Below are 17,184 nucleotides of genomic sequence, written 5' to 3' on the forward strand. Positions count from 1 at the left end.
CCACCCCAGTCCCCGATAACACGTTTACATACGCCCGGCATTCGGCAATGGCCTCCGTTGCCGGAAAAACTTGTACTGTAACATAATGCAGTACATCAATGGCAGACAGTAGTTGAGTTAATAAACGCTTCATTCTTATCTATGACTGAGACTGTCTGTATTGTACCCCTGGTTATAGCTGCAGACATCCATTTTAATGCTTTCATTGCAGACAACACCTATGTGTCCAACTCTGAAAATGATGACGAGGTTTTAATCACCACGGACCCAATTCCTGTTATTTTCCATCGCATTGCAGCAGGTAAGTGCCAGATTGCTGGCAATTTCTGTTATACTGTATACCCATGCATTTTGCTGGACCATATTAAATGTTCCTAATGGTTTGACGGTAATTATTACAGTGCCATCATTAGGATGGACCTTCAGATTTCCTTTTTCCTTTCTTTCTTTTCCCCCAGGCACACATTTTAAGTGGATTTGATATGTCAAACACTTAAGTCAAATGTATGCTCCGTTGCAGGGCGGTGTTGAAAATGGGTGTTGAAAATAGCTGACAAGCTCACAATGCGCCGTGGATTGGGGTTGTAGGTTGGCTATTTTCAACATGCGTCAACGCCAAACCTTTTTTTAGTGGTGTAAAATGGAGACGTATGGTGCACACTGCTTTGTGCCCGTTCTGGGGATACATCTTTGTTCTATTAGAGTGAATCAGAACAGTTTGAAGCTCATTGTTGCTTTGTGACTTGGTGAAAAATGGAGGGGGGAAAAGGAATCAAATAATCCTACATACATATTTGAACTGGGGAGCCACCCCCCCCCCCCCACCCCCCCAGATCGTAGATCTGCTATTTTTGAATAGCCAACGCAACAATCTAAAATTACACAGATGCGCTTTCCCAGTTTTGATGGGTTAATAATCCTAACTACTACTACTAGTAACTAAAGTTTATAAATAATTGTAGCAGGAGACATTTTTCGGTTTGTAATAGTGCTGTATGCCAGCCTGTCAGTTGAGAACAGGTAATGAGAAGAGTTGTTTTGTATAGATGGGCTATTCTCTCGCTGTGTGAATAGTATCACAATTTAATCTTTTGTCTCGAGTTTCCCTAATTGGCATGTGTGAGTGAAATGTAAAGTGAGAGTACAGAACTCTGATTTTGTTTCCTCGTTATTTCTCGTCGACAGAGATCAAGCTGAGTAATGATGCAACCAGCGGCCTGTCCATCAAGACCAAACTTCACATAGAGAAGAACCAGGTAGGATGACACCCGTACTGCCCAGGCTGCCCGACAGTTATCTACCCAAATATGTTGTTGCTGTCGGACAGAAACCACTTATCGTATGTCACGCAAAAGTCAAGTGTGTCTGTCGGTTTTTGGTTTTATAAATACTTACAATTTACAATTTAGTCCAGTGGTTTCAACCTTTTTCATGTGAGGCCACGGTCGAACCACCATTTGAAGAGATTTAGCCCCTCGAACCCAAACTTTGAATATTTTGTAATATTCCATAATTCCTTGCTGTATAGAGCGTCGGAGTCCCGCCCCCTTTCAGAATGACGACTGTCCCAGGAAATGATATTCCATTCATTTTCTCCATAGGCTTTTCAAAAAGTATTTATTTAAAGATGGTTACGCCGCGGACAAAGCCAACTCGGATCGTGACAAATCATGACAATAACTACAATGTTTTGGGCCGATCAAATAATTAGTAAGAAGAAAAACAAAATAAATAGTGTTGTATCCTGCCTTTTATCAACTTTGACCCAAAAAATGCACAATGAAAAACAGGTATGGCCAGGGTTCATGGGGATATATATAGGGTTATATGGAGCGTGTCACGAGGCGTGATGAACTGACAACTATATATACTGTATGGAGATCTACAGTAAGGGTCTCCATGATGTCACAAGGCGTGACCATAGATGGATGCGTGGTGTCATGACGTGTGACGTGACACACGGACATGCAGGTTTTCATAGTAAATGTGATCTATCTGTGGCAGATTAACATGAAGCGAGTCAGACGGTCGATCACCTGGCTCTCCGGATGGCCTTTCTCTCCATGGTACCTTTCTCTCCGTAGGGCCTGATTGCCCAGAGGGCCTTGCTCTCCAGGGGGCTTTGCTCTCCAGAGGGCCTTGCTGCAGAGGGCCTTGCTCTTCAGAGGGCCTTGCTCTCCATGGGGCCTTGCTCTCCAGGGGGCCTTGCTCTCCAGAGGGCCTTGCTGCAGGGGGCCTTGCTCTCCAGGGGCCCTTACTCTCCAGGATTCCCTTGCTCTCCAGAGGGCCTTGCTCTCCAGGGGCCCTTACTCTCCAGGATTCCCTTGCTCTCCAGAGGGCCTGGTGAATGTGACATTTCAATTGTACAATTGTTTGCTCAACAATATCCTTCTAGCGCGTACAACATCAGATTTATAGTAACTTTGTAATGAGTGGTTGATTCCAGGTAAATATACCAGGAATCACCCACCCAAGCCCAAAGGTGCAGTAAGGTTACATTCACAACGTCACGATATATGTTTTCATGATACAATAGGCATGTCTCTCAATATGGGTTTAAGTAAATACGCGTTTCCACTATATATTGCGGCTGCCAATTATAGCAGAGACGGCACAATACTTTGCACAGCCCTTTTGCCTCTTTTTTTAGGCATAAACCAAACATAAAAACAAATAGTTGCCAAACATAAAAACAAATAGTCTGCTCCTATCACCTAGCTCTGAGAAGGTATGTTGGAGTGATTGGTATAACGGTCTAATGGCCGTGGTCATGATTTCCACTATTCTATCATGGCGTGCTACTGTATGTACATCCCTTTGTATGCATAGCAGCCATTCAAGATGTGCGGCAGTGTGTCAGTGGTCTGTTCTGGGGTGTGGTGCAAGCAATGAGGAACCTGCATGCTGGGGAACCAGATAGAAAGATTGAGTCTGGTATAGGGAGGACTTGTCTGCTAGGCTGGCTTTAACTGTGAGTGCAGTGTTCTGAAGGAATGAGTGTGAAACAGAGTGACCAGCATAGGGGAGAGGAGACATGCGAGTTTCGCTTGGAGTTTTAGTCCAGTCCAGTGTTGTTCTTGTTGTTGTTGAATATGTGCAGATCCATGAGGACTCATCTGGTATTCTGTATAGTAGCTTTTAGCACGTGACTGTGTGACCAGCATAGATGACTGAGTTATGTTATGAGACCCTTACAGTATCCTTTGCTCAATTGTTTTTCTCCCTGCTCTCCCTCTCCCAGATTTTTTCTTCTTCTCGAAAATAGCACATCTTCATGCTCGCTACTTAGGCTATACGCAATCTGAGAACGCATCGTCAAAAAATAAAACTTGAGAGACTAGGCTACACGACACTAAAATCTAAAATAGGGCATTGATTTAAGCAAAAAATGAAACCAATATGAAATATAGTTGTACAAGATGTGCGTACGTGTTTGTGTGTTTGTGTGTGCCGGCATGCCAGCGAGGCTATGCAGATGACAGTGTGCTGTGCTGTGTCTTCCAGGTCCATTATGCACCAGAGGAGGACTCAGAGGGAGACAATGACTCTGAGGAGTTCTACTATGGAGGCCAGGTAACACAGCAACCTTTAATGTCCACTCAGCACTATATTGCTTTATCACATTTCACTAATGACAACGACACGACACATTCTAATGTTGACTCAGCGGTTCACGAATATCAACGACACTACACTCTAATGTTGACTCAGCAGTTCATTGCTTTATCACATTTCACAAATAACAAGTGCACCACACTGACCTTTGACCTTCGAGCACCTGTAGAGTCCAAGTGGACTGAAATGCCCTCAAGGCGTTCACAAGGCCGTGGCAGATGGACGGACGGACGGACAGGCGACCAGACAACCTGTCAGAGGAATACAAATAACCGAGGGATACAAAATGATGTATTCTAACTCATAGTGTGACTATAGCTAGGCGTGGCCTAGACCAGATCACAGTGGTCAGTTTGGAATGAAAAGCAGGCTTTCCTCTGTGTGGAGGAAAATATTATATGCCAATTACTTTGTGTAGTTGTTGCTATGTACAGTGTTCTTTGAGACACACATATGGGTATTTCGGGGCGTGGCTGAATGCACCATTCCTTAAAGGAGAATTCCAGGAGAAGGCTTTCTTACCTTTATTTGTAGTTGTTACGTCCCCACCAAAGAGGTCCAGGTGTTATTTTGTGCAAAACCTCCTTATTGGCTATTTCCCTTACCATAAGCCCTGAATGAATTTAATTGAATTGGATGGGAATTGAATGGGGCTATGGGGTGTTGTGCTAATTTGTTTATTTCCATCGCTCAATTTTTTTTTGTATATATCCTCTCTTCATAATGTAAATAATATCCCAAGCAGCACACTTTACTACTTATTTCGATGGAAATAAGCAAATTAACACAACACCCCATATCCCCTTCCCCTATTCGTGCATATTAGGAGATGATGTAGGCTGAAGCTCATGTGTAGGCAGAAGACTATAGCAACATACATTTTTGTTTTATAAATATTTTGTTATCAATTTAAATACGCTATTTACAGTATAGAAACATACTTTTTTGTTTGTTTGTTTGTGAATAAACATTTTCACAAAGTTTTTCAGAAATCTTAGGTCGGGATTTAGATGGCGCCTCAGGTCTAAATGGGATAAGAGAATATCTGTCTTTAAAAATCTAGTACAAAAATCAAGTACAATTATACGCAATAAATGCTAAAAGGATAACACAAACATGCATGCACAGGCACATGTACACACACACACACACACACACACACACACACACACACACACACACACACAAAATGGGAACATTTCCATTTGTGTGTATTTACTATTTTTATATCAAAAGTCCACGAAAAGCCAAGTTTAATTACTTCCTTTGAACGGAAACGTGATCAATCAATCAATCAATGCGTGATGATGTGTCGAGTGCTGCATGAATACAAAATTATCTTGAGTTCATTCACCTGCTTTATTCCCATCGCTGCATATTCCTCCAAACACAGCTGCTTGAGTACATAACTTCTCTTATTATTCAAGATGACATGCAGACAGTGTATTACTCATTTAAAACGTAATCAGCACGCTAAAATATGTATATCTGAAAACATAGGTTAGAAATAAGACACGCAAACATCCGAGCTGGCTGTCTGTGTCTCATTGTAAACAAACAAAACTCCACCTGGATGTAGCGTAGACACTAACGTCCCATAGCCTGAAGGGGTGATGTGCTGAAATTGGTTCAGAAACACATAGGCTTCCGTTTCAGACTTAATAAACTAAGCCATTGCACCCCTACTTTAATTAATAGTTTCCATCGTGGCCATGTGTGCTATTGTCTTGCAACTTTCACCAAACGCTTTTAGCAGCGAGCAGACGTAAAGACTGACACACACACACACACACACACACACACACACACACACACACACACACACACACACACATTCACATGCACACATGTTTCGTAAGTGTATGGATAGATTATGAAAATTACATTCCAGAGCTCTGCGTTACATTTGTCCAATGAATCTTCTGAGGTGATAATGAATGGCAATAAAATGGCTCAGCCCTGCTACAGTCTGTTCTCCTATAGACGAATACACAGATGGGTGTCCTGGGTGTAGCCATTGCTGAGGTGTATCATTAAGCGCAGCTTTACACCTCAGCACTGATTAGCTACAGCTGGCCTATACAGGGCACTGAACCAATGGAGCGGTGCCCTGTAGGCCAGGTGTAGCTAATCAGTGATGAGGTGTAAACCTCAGTAATGGCTGCGCCCAGGGCACCACTCTGTGGATTCATCTACTGTATACGGCAGTGAATGCTGGATCCTGAAACCAACCCTGCAGAAGTCTCTAGACTGGTGCTACACCAGAATGTTGCGTGCAGTACATCAGCAAGAGTACAAATGTACTGTATATGTATATGTATGGAATGCCACGGCTGAGCAAGAAAATAGCAGACAGGAGATTGAGACTAAGCCGAACACTGCCAAAGACACTAAGCAGGACACTGCCAAAGACAGCAGGACACTGCCAAAGACACTAAGCAGTACCGTCGCTACGTACAGTATACGCGCAATATGCACTGCGAGGAGGGCAACATGCCGAGAGTGGCAACAAAATGTGCCAAAACGTGCTGAGCTGACCCTCATAATAACAATTCTCTCCGCGGCTCCGCCGCGTAATAATGAGTGCCTGTGTGTGCGTCCTCGCAAACAACAAATGTAGCTGATCTACGTAAGGAAACACAGCGCTCTTGTCGGGAGGGGGCAGCACAAATACATATACAGAGTAGGGCAACAGAATGGTCAGCGACGTATCTGACACTAAGAGCTGGCAGCCAGCAAATTGGTGCTGTGGGAACAAACACACATGCACTGGTCACAAGGACGTCCGACATTAACACACTTGGATGTACTGCAGAACCAGCTCAGTGGCCTTGTGGTTAGAGTGTCCGCCCTGAGACTGGGAGGTCGGGGTTCGATTCCCGGCCGGGTCACACCAAAGACTCTAAAAATGGGACCCAGTGCCTCCCTGCTTGACACTCAGCATAAAGGGTTGGATTGGGGGTAAGTCCCTGCGACATACTAGCGTCATGTCCAGGGGGTGTACTTGTACATCAAGCTGCCTCACGCTATACAGAAACAGGAGATAGGCTCCTGCCCTATGGGCCTCATGGCTCGGCAAGGCTACTTACTTACTTATGTACTGCAGAAAGACACAGGAGCGCAAAGCACCAACAAGCTGGCCAGATGTATGGAGAAGTGACGGTGGAGGGTTCGTCTGAGGAAGACCTAAGAGAGAGAGACTGAGAGACTGAGAGACAGACAGACAGACAGACAGACAGACAGACAGACAGACCTGCTGAAATGTGTGTGGGCAGGTATTCATGTCATATCAGTATGTCTTCCCTGTAATGACAGCATTTTATTCTTGTTCCTGACAGCACTTGCTTGGTATTTGATCTAAGCATAATAAACCGCTATTTAAGCTGCCAGTGCAGGACATCACTTCTGACGGTTTCATTTGATTCCTCCACACAATGCTACTATAATTATTCTGTGAGCTGTTAAGAGAGACACCGTCACCGTGCCTGCCCCGGATGTTTCCAGGTGCTGCCTGCAGGTTTGCTGTGTCAAAGCTTTCTGTCTGAAACGCTGAATGAATACTTTATTTTTTATTTTTAAAATCTATAGCCTATCCTTTTTAGATTTTGACACTTTTTACCAAGAATGAAGAATTGTGAAGAACATAAGATGGAAATACTATGCAACGCTCCGTTTTGTTATTGTCACAAAAAAAAACCTGACCTGTGTGTGTGTGTGTGTGTGTGTGTGTGTGTGTTTGTGTACGTATAGGTGAACTACGATGGGGAGCTCCATAAACATCCTCAGCTGGAGGCCGACCTGCAGGCAGTGAGGGATTTGTACGGCCCCCATGCAGTATCTCTCAGGTACTCGTTCTTCTGCACCGTTTGTAAGAGCCATTATGAGTATGACCTAATGATTTGCTGATTGACAGTGTCACTGCAGCTTGGTCAGTGTCTGGGCCAGCCCAGGTACAGGTGTTGCCAGTGGCAGACGGCAGAGGCTAACAGTTTTCTACTGTGTTCAGGAGGGCCGGTCGCCTGTGTTTGTTAGTGTTTCTTTCTGATTATTGTATCCGTATGTTATATAGGAAAATGACTGCGGAAAATAAAGCAAAGTTAAACTCAACGGACATGTTTTGGAGATCAGTTTAAGTACTGGCACACGTAAGAGCTTCCAGCTGGCCGTCGGCAACCAGTAGTGACGTTAAGTATAGGACTTTAGGCACTACACCGTTCTTTTTGTCTGAGGTCCTGATTAGCATTTTCTTTTATAGAGTATGCACATCCTAGACTGAGTGGCAAGACATTGAGCAGCATGGAGCATTATTGGGAGTTTGGAAGTGCTCGTTGGAAACAGTCCTGCGTATGGCGCATAGAAAGTATAGCACATAACATGTGTACGGTGGGGTTTTATGAAACAGAGACTGTGCAGATAGAAGTTAACGAGGATAATTCAAGCTTTCAGTACAGCTACAATGACGTGAGTCTAACGTTGTTTAATACAGTGGGTTTTCAACCCGTGGTCTGGAACCCCTCAAGGACCACTGGTGATCCCCAGCTAAATAATGGAAAGTTGGTAACCAAATGGACCCTTATAGATATTTAAATTAAACCAAATGGACCCTTACGGGTCCGTTTGGTTTCATTTTACACTCTCAAGAGTTCAACTATTGTTAAATACCTGCTTGATTAGTGATTACTTAATTTACAAGTCTCCCATTAGAGAATGTAGAAGAATTTTTATTTTGACCGTTTGCTTGTTATCTTTCCTACTGTATGGTACCACATCGATACAGCATGGAATTGTGGACAAAATCTTATCCGACAATACAAAAATAATGAGGCAAAGTTTTGACTAAATCTCATCAGTGGTCGGTGGCTCTAAAAGTAATGGGCCTTGATATGAATATGTTTGAAAACCACTGGTTTAATACAATCGGATATTTCTGTTTGAATGTATGGGCTGTCAAAGCCAGAAAGCTTTTTTTCCCTTCTTTTTTTCCACTCAGTAGGCGTTCCCGGCTATGATGATGTCACACGCATAGCCTCTATTATTGACCTGCTCAAGGGCACATCAAGGTTGTTGTATAGTTAATGGGTGACTCGTACTGCTTTGGTGTTATCGAGCCTCGATCGGCCCAGTGCTGTCACTATTATTATTCTAATGCAGTGGTTCTCAACCTGTGAGTCGGGACCAGAAAAAAAAGAAAAGAAAAACATGCAATGAAAAGAAAGAGACCATTACTGCATGAAAAATAACCAACAAACTATACTATAAAAACTGGTCAAACATTGGCCCAATTGTCAAATAATATAAGAAAGAGGCAAACATTGTGAAAATAGCTGATCGACATCTTGTAGATCTGTAGCGTTTCACAATATTGTGCGCGTCAAACTAAATGCCTCAACTGCTGCAATTCCAAGTGCTTGTCAGGGTGTGTGTGTGTGTGTGTGTGTGTGTGTGTGTGTGTGTGTGGTTCAAATATGATTATGGCAGGTTCATGGCCTGAAATGGTTGAGGACCACTGTTCTATTCTATAATGCACTGTTAACTGCTGTTCGTGTTGCCTTTGAACTGCTGCAGTTCAGCTGAGGACAACACGTACGCCTCATCGCATTCTGGTTATGCAGCATTAAAAAAGTATAATGCACGTACACATTTAGCTTGACAAATATTGAATACATAGTGTAGGTTATGTTGCAGACCTTTTGTCCTGGTTTCAGTCCCGGGAGGTACTGTACTGTACTGTACTGTACTGTACTGTACTGTACTGTACTGTACTGTACTGTACTGTACTGTACGCATGCTGGTATATGAGATAGATGAGCTGCCTCTTACGCAGCCTGTCCCCTGTGGCACTGCACAAATTCCACAACCAACACTGCTGCTTTGTTATCTACCACCAGGCCGGGGAGACAGAGATTATGTTTTCGCCCCTGTGCGTGTATGCGTGTACAGTATGTGCATCCGTGCGTAGTGGTGGACAGAAGTATTATACTCGAGTCAATCTGGAAGCCCATCGGCAAAAATGAGGAAAATGTATTCACTAATAAATTAATAAATTAGTTGACTAATAAATTAATATCAATTCAAGTAACGTATCTCTTAGCAAAATGCAAATGCGCGATTCCCGATGAAGCTGGTCCATTTGATATACTATATATTTTTATTCCAACACATTTCAAAGGTATTTCATGAATAAAATGTCATAAATCAAATAATTCAGACCTGTCTGAACTGAGTGGTGCAACTACACCTTGTGTGTGTGTGTGTGTGTGTGTGTGTGTTGGAGCGGTCAGGCACTGCCTAGTGAATATAGCTATACGAGCTCGGAGCTTGTAGATCTGCTATTTTCACTAGATCGGGTCCCGGGCCATGAGCTAAAACGTTTGGGAACCACATATTAGAGGTGCTCCGATCATGTTTTTGGGGGGCTGATCCCAATCACTGATTTTTGTTTTCATGATTGGCTGATACCGATTTCTTTGGGTTTTCTTTTTTTAATTTTTTGCAACCCACGGTCATGTTCATATACCCAGTTGTTTGGGAAACGCTTAACTGGCAACCTTGTTTAGTTTTCAAGCAACGCGCAGCACAGCGCTGCTGCTGGAGTTGTTGTTAAACCAAAACAATGTGGATGTACCGTATGTGTTTTTAGCGAGTTGAAACTGAAGCAACAAAAGCCAATGGAAAGATGCAAGTTGGAATGTCATCTGTGTGCTCTGTGGAGCATATTATGGACATTTTCTGCAAGTATATGAAGTCGGCAAAATGTACTCTTTCTGTGTGCAACAGAGAGGAGAGAACGCATGCTATTTTATGCAGCTCATATTACTCTGGGGCGGGGGAGGAGCCGCCGATGCTGTGACAGCTGTGACACATTATTCTGGATGTAAACGGCGCAGCTTTTTGCTTTTTTTTTTAATCGGATCGGTAAGTTTGGTGACGGCCGATCGAGTCAATTGGATCGGTGATCGGCCGATTTTGACCGGCCACCGATCGATGGGAGCAACACGCACACACGCGAGCACACACACGCGAGCACACACACGCGAGCACACACACACACACACACACACACACACACACACACACACACACACACACACACACTGTATACATAATGAGAAGCAAAGTGCCAGATAGTACGATAGTTGTCCAGAGTGCTACAACAGCGTATACACCATGCTCGTGCAGAGACAGACAGAATGCTGATCCAGCAGCAGGGGAGTGTTTCTGCCTCCAGCTGTACAGTAAATGTTTTACAGTAGTAAATCTTAATGCCATGAAGCACTGGAGGAGAGGAGACACAAACACAACCTCACAGAGCGTCGACAGCAGCCTGGGTGCAACGCTATAGCCACAGTGATTTTTTTTGGTTTTCTACATTTGTTTTTAATTATCTCAAAACATTTTCAAAAAAACGTTCCCAAAAAAGCATTTTTTCGCAAATTCATTGTTTTTTTCCCCAGTAGTTTCACGAAGAAATCAAAGAACAATCTAAGAAATTACATAAATTAGAAAAGTACTAGTGAAAATAGCTAATGTACAAGCTCACAATGTGGCTCAATGTGTTGAGCTTGTAGATCTGCTATATTGTCACTATTTTGGGTCCCGGGGAATCATCACATTTCTCTTTTGGGTCACAGGCTAAAACGCCTGGGAGCCACTGTTCTAGAGGCCTGTGTGCGTGTGTGCTTGCCTCAGTGTCACGCCCTGTTGAACTCTCTCTTCAAAGTTCATAATTTGGCTAGTTTACCACTAGCTTTGGGCTGCATTTGCAAGCAGCCCGACTGTGTGTGTCTAGTGTGTGTGCGTGTGTGTGTGTGTGTGTGTGTGTGTGTGTTCACTCATGTGGCAAAGTGCCGTATAGCTCTCTGCTGTTGTCATTCCCAATGATAAATACTAGCCGGTGGGATCCGGGGCTTCCCTGTGGTGCACTCGTGGCACAACATCAGCGTTTCGGTGTGACAGTAGGAATGCACCAATGAACAGACAGACTGTTCCGTAGAGGTTGCTCCTCACACAGTCAGGTTTTCCTCGCCACCCGTTCCGGGTGCCTGACGCAGTAGCAGTGGTGGAGAAAAAAAAGTACTCAAAAGTAAAAGTATCCATACTGCAGTACTCTGCTTCAAGTAAAAGTCGCAAAAAATAGTATTGGTACCAAAAGTAGAAATCACTCATTATATTATGCAGAATGTCCCATTTCAAATGTATAAATTCAAATTGTGTACAAATCTGTTGAAATGCTCATCTTGTAGATCTGCTATTTTCAAATGGCCAAAATGCAGATAGGGTTGAAGTGGTTAATGCATGTTTTGTCATAATAATCTAAATCTACAAAGTAACAATTAACTAAAGTTTTCAAATAAATATAGCAAAGTAATTGTATAATATTTGGATCTGAGATGTAGTGGAGTGGAAGTAAAAGGAAAATTGGAAATACCTAAGAAAGTGCAAATGCCTTGGAATTTCACTTAAGTACAGTACTTAAGTGAATGTATAGTTACTTTCCACCACTGCGCAGTAGCCCGGCCAGCCTCATCCTTCGCTCTCTCTTTCTTGAACTTGTCTGTGACCACCCCTTCCTTTCTGATGATGTGCTCCACCCGTGTGACAGCTCTCGGGGTCCACGACGGTGATGCACCCGCTGAGTCGATCAGTGGCCGATGCTTATGTTGGGCACGCACGCACGCACGCACGCACGCACGCACGCACGCACGCACGCACGCGTCTGTGTATTTATACAGTAGATACTTCTTTGTTGTTGTTGTATTTATATTTTTGGCTCAAATCAGGGATACCCGGTTGAACCATCAACATTTACAACATTATAATGCATTATGGGAATTGTAGGAACACAGAATACAGTATATTTGTGTATAAGAGAAAGTAAGAAAGATACATTTGTTTGTGTCAGAGTCTGTGTTGTTGCCATACGCCTCGAAAACAGCCGACCTACAAAACCTCACAACACGTTGCGGACGCAACGTGTTGTGAGGTTGTAGGTCGGCTAATTTTGGCACGCGTCGCCGCCATGCGCCAAAGCATGAATTAGGCTTTAAGCTCCTCACACAGTGCGAGCGTGATGATTACATTATTTGATTGTGTGTGTGTGTGTGTGTGTGTGTGTGTGTGTGTGTGTGTGTGTGTGTGTGTGTGTGTGTGTGATTATTTCACATTAAGCTATTAATTTACTGATTAAATGGCACACACTGAACGCTTGCGGTGTGGAAGGACCTTTACCGTTGTTACCTCTTTCAAGCCTTCACCTCAATTTCCTCCTCCTGCACTTTTGCATTTGGGACACGTCATCTTTTTAAAGGTGAACTACGGCCATATTGTCTCTGTCGGGTGGAAACCTCACAGCAAAAACAGAAAAAATCGGACCAGGAAGCTCAAAACACGCAACAATATAATAATATGTTCATGATAATGTAGGATAATACACTAGTAGAGTATATGTGTGTCTGAGTCCACATTTTGTTGGGGGTTACTGAACCCCCACATTATCAACAGGCTGCACTTCATGAAACATTTTAATCATTTGCTGATGAAAAGGAGTTTACCAATTCACTGAATGTATACTGTGCTGAAAATAGCTGATCTACAAGCTCACATTGTTTCCAGAATAGGGACACTATGCGGCTAATGGCTCTCTCCTCTCTCGTTCAACAGGGAATATGGTGCAATTGATGATGTGGATATTGATCTACACATTGATGTCAGCTTCCTAGATGTGAGTATATCTTATTCATGCATTTTCTTTTGCGTCAAGAGTGAATGCGTGAATTTGAGTGGGAAACCTATTGATTGTGATCAATCAAATTGTGATTGATCACAATCAATAGGTTTCCCACTCTTAGGGCATTATAGGCAACATTTTTGTGTACATTATTAGCAGTTAATTAAAGCCATCTGCTCTTTGTTTCTTTTGAAAACAAAAAGCAGCATATTATGCGTTCTGAATGGCCCTGTTGACAGATTCAGTAGCGCAGCTCAGAAGCTGTTCTCTAGAGATTACTCTACCCCTAACCCTAACCCCACCCCTAACCACACCCCTAACCCTAACCCCACCCCTAACCACACCCCTAACCCCACCCCTAACCCCACCCCTAACCCTAACCCCACCCCTAACCACACCCCTAACCCCACCCCTAACCACACGTGAAGCCACGTAGTTGGAATAATGGGATGTCGGAATTATGGGCAGACTCCCCACAGGTGTGTAAGGGAGGACCAAACTAGGGCTTAAAACATAGTAGAAAAAAACTCAAGCTCACTGTCTACTACCAATAAAGAATCTTCAATGATTTGCATAATTATGTACTGTAGATGCTGGTAGACTTTGCTAATAAACCTGCTACAGAAGGCTATATACATACAGTGATTCAATATCACTATGGCTATTAAGACATTTCTAAACCCCACCTTGTCGATTAGGAGGAAATAGCGCTGGCATGGGATGTGATCCGCCGAGAGCCTGTCATAGTGCGCCTCCACTGCTCTCTGACACAGTATCTAAATGGAACAGGTGAGTCAAAAATATCAACTACGGTAAATTATGTGACGTGGTTAAAAACTGTGTGTGTGTGTGTGTGTGTGTGTGTGTGTGTGTGTGTGTGTGTGTGTGTGTGTGTGTGTGTGTGTGTGTGTGTGTGTGTGTGTGTGTGTGTGTGTGTGTGTGTGTGTGTGTGTGTGTGTGTGTGTGTGTGTGTGTGAGGGAGAGAGTCTGCACGAATGCAATATGGGCATGGGAGGATGGTGTGACTGAAGGAAAAACAACTTTAGGTGGGTAGAGTTACAATGTCACCTCTAAAATGTAATTATGCACTGAATTGAGAAACGAAACCCTTGTCTGTCCTTGATTATTTATTTGTTCACTCAAAATGTGAACAAATATTATATATATTTTTTTAATAATAATAATAATAAATATCCTCGCCAAAATATCCGACCTACAAGCTCACAGTGTGGAACTAGTTCGACCTGATGTCATGTGGGAGTCCTCGCCCAGCAGTCTGCCGTCATGGCGTCACCCAGGCGGATGCGTGCCCTCAGGGCGTCTTACTGGTGTTATTTTTATTATTATAACTTTTGTGCGTGTGCGTGTGTGTGTGTGTGTGTGCTTGTGTGTGTGTGTGCGTGCGTGTGCGTGTGTGTGCACACACTTGTGTGTCTCAGTCCCAACAGTGGATGTGTTCCAGGTATCAACTAAAGACAGGTTCGGTCTGGGACATCAGCTGAAAAAGTGAGTGAAACAGCCTGTTCAAAACATATATTCATATATAGTCCTATGTATACAGTATATTCATATTGTACACTACAATATATCATTATGTACACCTACTCACCTTTCAGTTTGTATTCAACACTCAAGTGGTCAGCTTGTTTCATATCAACGCCGTCAGGCGTCAGGTGGACACCATTCCTTTATCATTATGTTAAATAAAATAGTGTTTCATCGCAACGTATTGTGAGCTTTTAGATCTGCTATTTATGTGTGAAAACCTTGTATGATGAACACAAACACACACATAACCAATTTCCCAGTTCTAAAATCGAAAAAAACAAAACGGGAATCTACAAGCTGCAACACATTGTGAGCTAATAGATTGCTTACTGACACTGTATTATTATGATTTAGTAGGGCATTCATTTATGCAAAAACAAATATGGAGATTTGTGACTACAAACTTTGCGTATCATTCATGAAACAAGAGCAGCAGAACACATTTGTGAATAAATTAAGAACAAGGTTTTATTTTTGGCATTTAATCAAAGAAAGTACATTTGCATAGCACATTTCATGCACAAGGAAATTCAAGTGGCTTTATATAAGGCATAAAAAGACGGAATAAAATAGAAAGTGCAATAGTTTTATTTTTTAAGTTAAGTCCTGTGCGATCAGCAATATATTTATTCAACAAAAAAATGACCCATCACCAGTGTAATCTATATTGATTATGATCATGCATATCTTTTCTGTCCAGTGGAAATGGGAAAAAGTGAAATAATAAAATAAAATAGCTAAAATAGCCAATCTACAAGCTCGGATTGCTGACACTAGTATGGTGAAGTAGATGGTTCTTAACCAGTGGTCCTTGAGGGTGTTCCAGGTAGTGGAGGATATTAGTGAAGCGATCGTTCACTTGATGGTACAAGCACCAAATTTGGTACACAAGTGCTTCAGAACCTGGTCCCCAGCGAAATGAGTCTTGGTTACCAAATGGACCCTTATTGATCTTTAACTCTTGAGAGTGTAAAACAAAACCAAATGGACCTTTACGGGTCCATGGACATGGAGGTCCGTGGCTCAAATGCCGAATAAATAATGGTCCTTGATATGAAAAGGGTTGGAAACCAATCAAGTAGAGCATTAAATTACACAAATCCACAAAGAGTTGAAATATGGAGAGACAAGGTTTCTGCTGAGAAATGTAGTTGAGAAAAGCCCTGGCTTAAAGCATGTGTTATGAGTGGAGCATGTTACGTACAGTATAATTAACGAAACAAATATTTGTTTGAATGATGGACTTCTAGACGGAGCAGTTCCTTCTAAACAATGCAGTCAGTTATTCCCTCATTAATATCTGCCAACACAGACTGAGGCAGTAGGGATGAGAATGGCAATTATCCTTCTTTTCACTGAAATGTTTCGACGTCTACGACGTAGTCTATCATTCAGTCAGACCGGACATGGTGTGTGATCCAAACGCTGGGTCGGGAGCCATTTTGTCCGACACTGTGTTCTCACCTCGTTGTACAAAAATAGCTGAAATACAAGCGCACGGTGTGAGCTTAGATCTGCTATTCTCACATTTTTTTTTAAATAATCTTTCATTAACTAATCAAGGTTGAATGATAATTGTGATAATTGACATCAAATGGCCCAGCCTAGGCAAGCATTCAGTGACAATTCGCTGAGCTACAAGCTCAAAACGCAACGCGTTGAGCTTGTGTAGATCAGCTATTTTTGGCGAAGATATTTGGTTTGTAGGTAGGGGAAATAAGGAGGGGGCCATGCACAGACCCCTTGGGGACCCCGGTCAACAAAGTACGTAGAGTTTAAGTGGTTAATTAAGAAAGTGTCTGTCCCTGAATATTTTATGAATATAATGATAATCCCCCGCGGAAATGAAAGCACTCATTATCTGATCATACTTACACCGTTGATAAAGTGAAGCTTAATTAATACTCCGTAACCTTTTTTTTTCACCAGTACAAAGCCTAAAGTCTCTTTTCGCCTCTGTCGGGTGCAAAACTTGTATGTTCAACACTGTTACGTTTCAGAATACAATTTCAAAAATAGCATAAATGAGCCTTGTTTTGAGCTTTTAAATTTTAAATTTTCATAAAATATGGAGATAAGAGGGTCATGGATTTTTTAGTGCCGTTTGGGGTACCGTTGGGGTAATACAGTATGTTATTAAATGGGGGGGTAATTAGGGGGTCTCACACATATCAAACTGGGGATCCTTGAGGGCATCCCAGGTGGTCCCCAGCTAAATGACGGAGAGTTGGTAACCAAATGGACCCTTATTACTTGGATCTTTAACTCTTGAGAGCGTAAAATCCCAAGAGTTG

General features: G+C 42.6%; 1 protein-coding gene across 2 annotated transcripts in view; it reads left to right on the plus strand.

The window, feature by feature from the left end:
- parp8 (poly (ADP-ribose) polymerase family, member 8) overlaps nt 1-17,184 on the plus strand; it is a 59,490-nt gene that overhangs the window by 23,331 nt on the left and 18,975 nt on the right. For both annotated transcript variants that reach the window (XM_080765448.1, XM_080765449.1), the window contains exons 4-10: nt 212-301; nt 1,186-1,256; nt 3,505-3,573; nt 7,366-7,460; nt 13,276-13,336; nt 14,041-14,131; nt 14,782-14,848. In XM_080765448.1, the coding sequence (XP_080621574.1) occupies nt 212-301; nt 1,186-1,256; nt 3,505-3,573; nt 7,366-7,460; nt 13,276-13,336; nt 14,041-14,131; nt 14,782-14,848 (544 nt within the window). The remainder of the gene's footprint in view (nt 1-211; nt 302-1,185; nt 1,257-3,504; nt 3,574-7,365; nt 7,461-13,275; nt 13,337-14,040; nt 14,132-14,781; nt 14,849-17,184) is intronic.

The sequence above is a fragment of the Protomyctophum bolini genome, assembly GCF_963924005.1.
Source record: "Protomyctophum bolini genome assembly, chromosome: 6".
NCBI classification, from domain to species: domain Eukaryota; kingdom Metazoa; phylum Chordata; class Actinopteri; order Myctophiformes; family Myctophidae; genus Protomyctophum; species Protomyctophum bolini.